Below are 6000 nucleotides of genomic sequence, written 5' to 3'. Positions count from 1 at the left end.
AAAAAAAAAAAAAAAAAAACCTTCAAAAACAGACTCCAACGTGAAACTGCAGAACTGGAATTAATTTGCAAACTGGACACCATCAGATTAGGCTTGAATAAATACTGGGAGTGGTTGGGTCATTACAAAACCTAAACCTAATTTCCCCAATACTAATTTCCCGCTACTGTTACTCACACCTTCTTGTCAACTGTCTGAAATGGGCCATTCTCATTACCACTTCAAAAAGTTATTTTCCCCTCCTTGGTATCCTGCTGTTAATTGATTTGTCTAGTTAAAGATTGACCTCTCACTTGTTAAGGCAACTCACATCTTTTCATGTATTTATACCTGCTCCTGTATTTTCCACTCCATGCATCTGATGAAGTGAGTTCTAGCCCACAAAAGCTTATGCCCAAATAAATTTGTTAGTCTCTAAGGTGCCACAAGGACTCCTCGTTGTTGTTGCTGTGACTGAAACAAGACATCCCTGGCAGCAAGAAATAATGGATAGACAGGTGTCCAGTGGGGATTACAGATATCATTAAGATCCTAAAAACTGCACCTATTGTTTTATAACTTTAAAAACCGAAAGCTGGGCATGTGCCCATGCAGCCACATGTTCCCATGACTGTTACTCTTAGCCTCCTTCTTCTTCTGTTTCTTACACATACTTGGTTGGATAACCTTAACCGAGATGGCAGGCTCTTTAGGGAAGAGTTAGTCTCTTACTTTATCGGCAAAGCACTTTGCAAAATGGGGTGTTGATCTGATTGGATATTACCGTAATCAGGGCCGGCGCAACCCATTAGGCGACCTAGGTGGTCGCCTAGGGCGCTACAATTTGGGGGGCAGCGACCGCGGTGGTATTTCGGCGGCAGGACTTTCCACTGCCTCTGTGGGGGGCGGCATTTCGGGGCGGGACCTTCCGCCGCCTAGGGCAGCAGAAAAGCTGGCGGCGCTCCTGACCATAATACAAGTAAATAAAATACTATACCATCAACAATATTAATACTAAGAGAAGAGGCCCTTTTTGGATGGAGCAGAGCAGCAGAACAAGCTTCTGTGGGATAATCCCTTGGGCTGCTACTGTTTCCATCTTTGAAGTGGTTACTGATCCACAGGATACTAAGGGTACGTCTACACTACCTGCCGATCCCCGATTGCTCTGCTGTCGACTCTGGAACTCCACCACAGCGAGAGGCGGAAGTGGAGTCAACAGGGGAGTGGCAGCCGTCGATCCCGTGCCGTAAGGACTCGAAAGTAAGTGATTCTAAGTCGATCTAAGATACGTCGAGTTCAGCTACGCTATTCTCGTCGCTGCACATCTTAGATCGATCCCCCCCCCCCCAGTGCAGACCAGGCCTAAGAGCAGGGCTGAACTCCAGGGAGCCGCCAACCTGTGTTTAGAGCAGCTATGTTTCTGTGTGGGGGTGACAGGAGGGCTCTCCCTGGGTCTGGGGAGGGAGCAGGCAGGTGAAGGAGATACAATGGACATACAGTTGGTGTTGGCATAGAGGGCCCGAAGGGAGAAGCCACTCAGAGTCAGTTCCCTCAGCTGATTCCGCTCACAGTGCAGCTGCTCCAGACTGCCAAGAAAGCTCAGATCCAGGTCAGTCAGCTGATTGTCTCGCAAATCCATGTGGGTCACAGATTTGTTCCCCTCCAGGCTGTCAACAGATAATCTCCTCAGGTGGTTCAGCCTAAACATTCAGAGATAAGAGATAAAGGATCAGAGAAAAGGACATTGAACTGGTTTTTTGTTTTTTTGGGGAGGTGGGGGACAGAGTGACATGATGGCAGGAGGGAGAAGGGGGGAACAGACAGGCTGGAGACTGCGCCAAAAGGAGGGACATGAGGGAGTCTGGAGACCAAACCCAGGATAGAGGAGTGGAGGGGTGAGTGAGGTAGAGGAAGGGTCCTGGTGAAGGGGGATTTTCTGGGAGGGGTACAGACAGTACAGTCCCTACGTCTGTTCACCTACTATTCATTGTTGCATTAAATATTATTGGCTCTACTCAGTTTCTGAGCACCTTTAACAGTCAGGAGATGCTGAGGGCAGCTTCCAGAGGCTAAAAGACAAAAGGCCTGGTTCTGGGACAGAGAGCTGTATTGTGCGTGGTCACACAGGAACCTGGGAAGGCACTTGCTATACATGTTAATTCAGCTATAAGATTTTCATGTCTCTTAACTGATCAGAAGTCTCACTATGTCTTTCTAAGGATGAAGTAAGAACACAACCACCCAGGATGCCTACTAAGACATGCTAGAGCATTTATACAGCTTTCTTTGCTGGAAGTGGGGTTGAGGAGCACTCTGGCTGATGTATGTCAAAGCAGCTAGAGTCCACTTACCTAAGATCCACACATCTGATGTGGCTCATCCTGTTCAGCACCCCAAGGTTCATAGTTTCCAGCTGGTTCCCTGCCATGGCCAGTTTGTCCAAGGCAGTGAGTTTCTCACAGACCACTGGCACCTCACTGAAGTTGTTGAAGGAAAGCCCGAGGGAGCAGAGCTGCTGCAGGTGTCCCAGCTCTTCTGGCAAAGATGTGAGGAAATTCCCATCAAGACATAAGGTCTGGAGACTGTGGCAGGCAAAGGGAAAAAGAGAAACATTCAGGGATGGAGAATTGAGTAACCTGTTTAACATTGTCAGCGAATTTATACACTGGCTAATTACAGCTTATTATTTCCCATAGCTAACTGTGACTTGTTTCTAGAGTTGTACGGTTATTACATGATTATTTATTATTCAGCTAATATGCTTGAGTTTTAAAATTGGATGTGTAAAATATAAATGCTCCGGATTAATATTTCACTTGTGTAGTTAAGCTTCTAGTTATATGAATCAGTGGAAGTTAGCATAAGCAAAGCGTAATTACATTGTAACTGTAGAGTATTTATTTGACAGGCAAGATGGGTGAAGTAACAATATTGGACCAACCTCTGCTGGTGAAAGAGACAAGCTTTAAGAGCTTACACAGAGCTCTTCTTCAGCTCTGGGAAAGGTTCTCAGAAGCCATGTCTACACTATACAGTTTTGTCAACAAAAGTCAGCTTTCGTCAACAAAACAGTGGAGGTGAAGACACTGCAATGCTCCTCCTGCCAATTTAACTCTCCTGCTACGCTGACATAATAAAAACACCTGGGTGAGAAGCATAGAGCTTTTTACGATAAAGGCAGAGCGACACAATGTCAATGTAGACACTGCATTGCTTATGTCACCCTAAGTGACCTCCAGGTAGTGTCCCACAATGCTCATCATGACTGCTCTGGTTTGAACTCCACTGCCCTGCAGCCAGGTACACAAGCATGAGTCCCTCCCCCCTTAAAGCCCCGGAATTTTTGAAATTCCTCTTCCTGTTTGCTCGGTGTAGATAGCTCACATAGCATCTTCCCAGCTGCCCATGGTGGGTACCTGCAGCAAACACTCCCACCTGGAGTACACTGGAGTTGTCGGATCTGTGGGGAGAGGAGGCTGTGCAGTTGCAGCTCTGCTCCAGCCAAAGGAACTTTGATAACTATGGGCAAATTACTTGTGGCATGGAGCTTAAGGGGTACGAGAGGGACAGGCAGCAGTGCCGTGCAAAGATCAAGGAGCTGAGGCAGGTGTACCAGAAGGCCAGTGAGGCCAATCGCCAATCCGGTGCGTTGCCAAAGACATGCCACTTCTACAAGGAGCTGCATGCCATCCTCAGCAGCAACCCCACCTCCACCACCAAGACCCTTGTGGATACTTTGGGGAGGCTGGAAGCAGAAGAGTGAATCCCGAGGATGAAGTGGTGGACAAGGAAGTGGAGTTGGAGGAGGATGGGGGACAGGCAATAGAGATGTCTGGGTGCATGGCAAGCCAGGACCTCTTTTAACTCCAGGGAGGTCTAGGTAGCCCCAGCACTCTGGCACACCTGATGCAGGAGAGGGGAGCTTCAGTAAATACTCATTGTGCTTTGATACTGTAGGAAGAAATGAGGTAGAGCTATATTTTTTTTTCAAAGGGTAGAAGAGGGATAGAAATAACCAACAGTAGCACTGTTTGCATCTGCTTCTCATTTCCCTGTGCACCTAGACAGAGGGGACCCGATGGAAAAGTTTGCTGATGCACACTGAGATGTGCCAGGAATTCTCCATACTGATCTCTAGGAAACTTTCGTGGAGGTAACTCTGCAATCCTCTGCCAATGGTTCCTTGGGAGGGCTGCCTTATTTCTTCCCCCGTGGTAAGTAACTTTGCTGTGCTAATCGGCAATTACTTCTACAGGCACCAAACAGGCGAGCAGCATACAGACTCAGCCTGCAGCCACACGCATGTAGGAGCTGTACCCTTGCATCCCTGGTTACCCTGAGGAACGAGATATCAGCTTCTAATCACCCTCGCCTTTGGAAAACGGTGCCAATATTCAGAATAGTGTCCCTAGGCGTTTGTAGTCATCCCCCTCTGAAACTCACCCGCCCTTTGTCCCATCTTGCCTCTTTCCCCCTGTGCCAAACCCACCATGGTTAGGGCTCTCGCTGTGCTGTGTGCCTGCTATGGGAAAGTGAGAAAGTGGTGTATGTAACTTGAAAGGAATTAAGGCTGTGAGTGCACTCATAATAGTGCCTCTGTTTATTGTTTCTTTAACTTCTTCAGATGGGGCCTTGAGGGTCTATTCCTGCACACTAGCTGAGCGGCACTGTCTGATAAGGAGATGAACCAGGATGAGTAAGGAAGAAATGTTCAGGGAGGTGCTGCAATTGTCTGATGCTGCTGATAGCGAGCAGAGAGCATTGAGAGAGGCTATCAACGAAAAATTGAGAATGGACAGCCAGGAGAGGAAACAGGGGTAGGAGTGGATGATACAGCTGCTTGAGGGCCAAACGGATTTGCTGAGGTCCCTGATTGTGCTGCAGGCAGAACACATCCATGCTTGTCTCCCCCTGCAAGCCAAACAGAAACGCCTTCTATGCCTTCCCCAAACTCTCCCCACACACCCGTTCTTCGCGTGTTCCTGGTCCGTCGCAGTACTCCATGCACTCCACCCAGGAACATGTTTCACAATGATAGCTGGACATACACCCAGCTGTGAAAGCCTCATTGTAAAAAGTGCTCTTCATTGTCATGTCCCTTGTAGGTAATAGAAATGTTTGTATAGCTGTTAAATAAAAATGTACTTATAGAAAGAAAATGAATCTTTAATGGTCTACTACACATGGTGGTTGCTGCTGAAATTCATACATAATAGCAATCACTGCATTTGCAAAGTAAAATTAATGCACACACAGCAATCATTATAAGGCTCATATTACAGCGCAAGAAAGCAATGCCTGGCTCAATTCATTACAGAAAGTCATATTACTGGGGCTCATTGTCAAAATTCTCCTTCAAAGCCTTCCTGATTTGAACAGCCCCCTGTTGAGCCCCTCTAACAGCCCTGGTATGTGGCTGCTCAAAAGCAGCTTCCAGCCAATCCACCTTTTCCCCCTAGTTTCACAAATGTTATGCAGAGCACAGCAGGCTGCTATGCCATGGGAATATTTTCCTCACTGAGGTCTAACCTGCCAATAGTGCCAGCAACCCTTTAATCTGCCAAAGGCACATTCAACGGTCATTCTGCATCTGCTGAGTCTGTTGTTGAAGCACTCCTTGCTACAGTCAAGGTTTCCAGTGTAAGGCTTTGTGAGCCACAGGAACGAGGGGTAGGCTAGGTCTCCCAGATCACAATTGGCATTTCCACTTCCCTGCTTACAGCTTTCTATGCAGACCAGTGTTCCTGAAGATGCATGCATCATACACCTTCCCTGACCACCCTGCGCTGATGTTGGTGAAACAACCTTGGTGATCCACCAGCACTTGCAATACCCTAGAAAAGTAGCCCTTTCTGTTGAAGTATTCCATTGCAAGGTGGTCTGAGGCCAAAATGGGGATATGCATGCCATCCATTGCCCCGCCACAGTCAGGGAATCCCATTGCCCCAAAGCTATTTCCCACACATTGGGCAGAGTCACAGTCCTTTGTAACAGGAGGCAATTAATGGCCCTGCACAC

General features: G+C 47.5%; 1 protein-coding gene across 1 annotated transcript in view; it reads right to left on the bottom strand.

Annotated features, from left to right (window-relative positions):
* Positions 1-6000, bottom strand: part of LOC112103878 (PH domain leucine-rich repeat-containing protein phosphatase 2) — a 125454-nt gene that overhangs the window by 33621 nt on the left and 85833 nt on the right. The window contains exons 8-9 of the mRNA XM_024195851.3: positions 2334-2564; positions 1480-1682 (exon numbers count right to left, since the gene is read on the bottom strand). Coding sequence (XP_024051619.3) covers positions 1480-1682; positions 2334-2564 — 434 coding nt within the window. The remainder of the gene's footprint in view (positions 1-1479; positions 1683-2333; positions 2565-6000) is intronic.

Source organism: Terrapene carolina, unplaced genomic scaffold (assembly GCF_002925995.2).
Source record: "Terrapene carolina triunguis isolate 2854851 unplaced genomic scaffold, T_m_triunguis-2.0 Scaffold32862, whole genome shotgun sequence".
Classification (NCBI taxonomy): Eukaryota; Metazoa; Chordata; order Testudines; family Emydidae; genus Terrapene; species Terrapene triunguis.
Note: the sequence above shows the minus strand (reverse complement) of the source record. Positions and strands in the feature narration are given on the sequence as shown.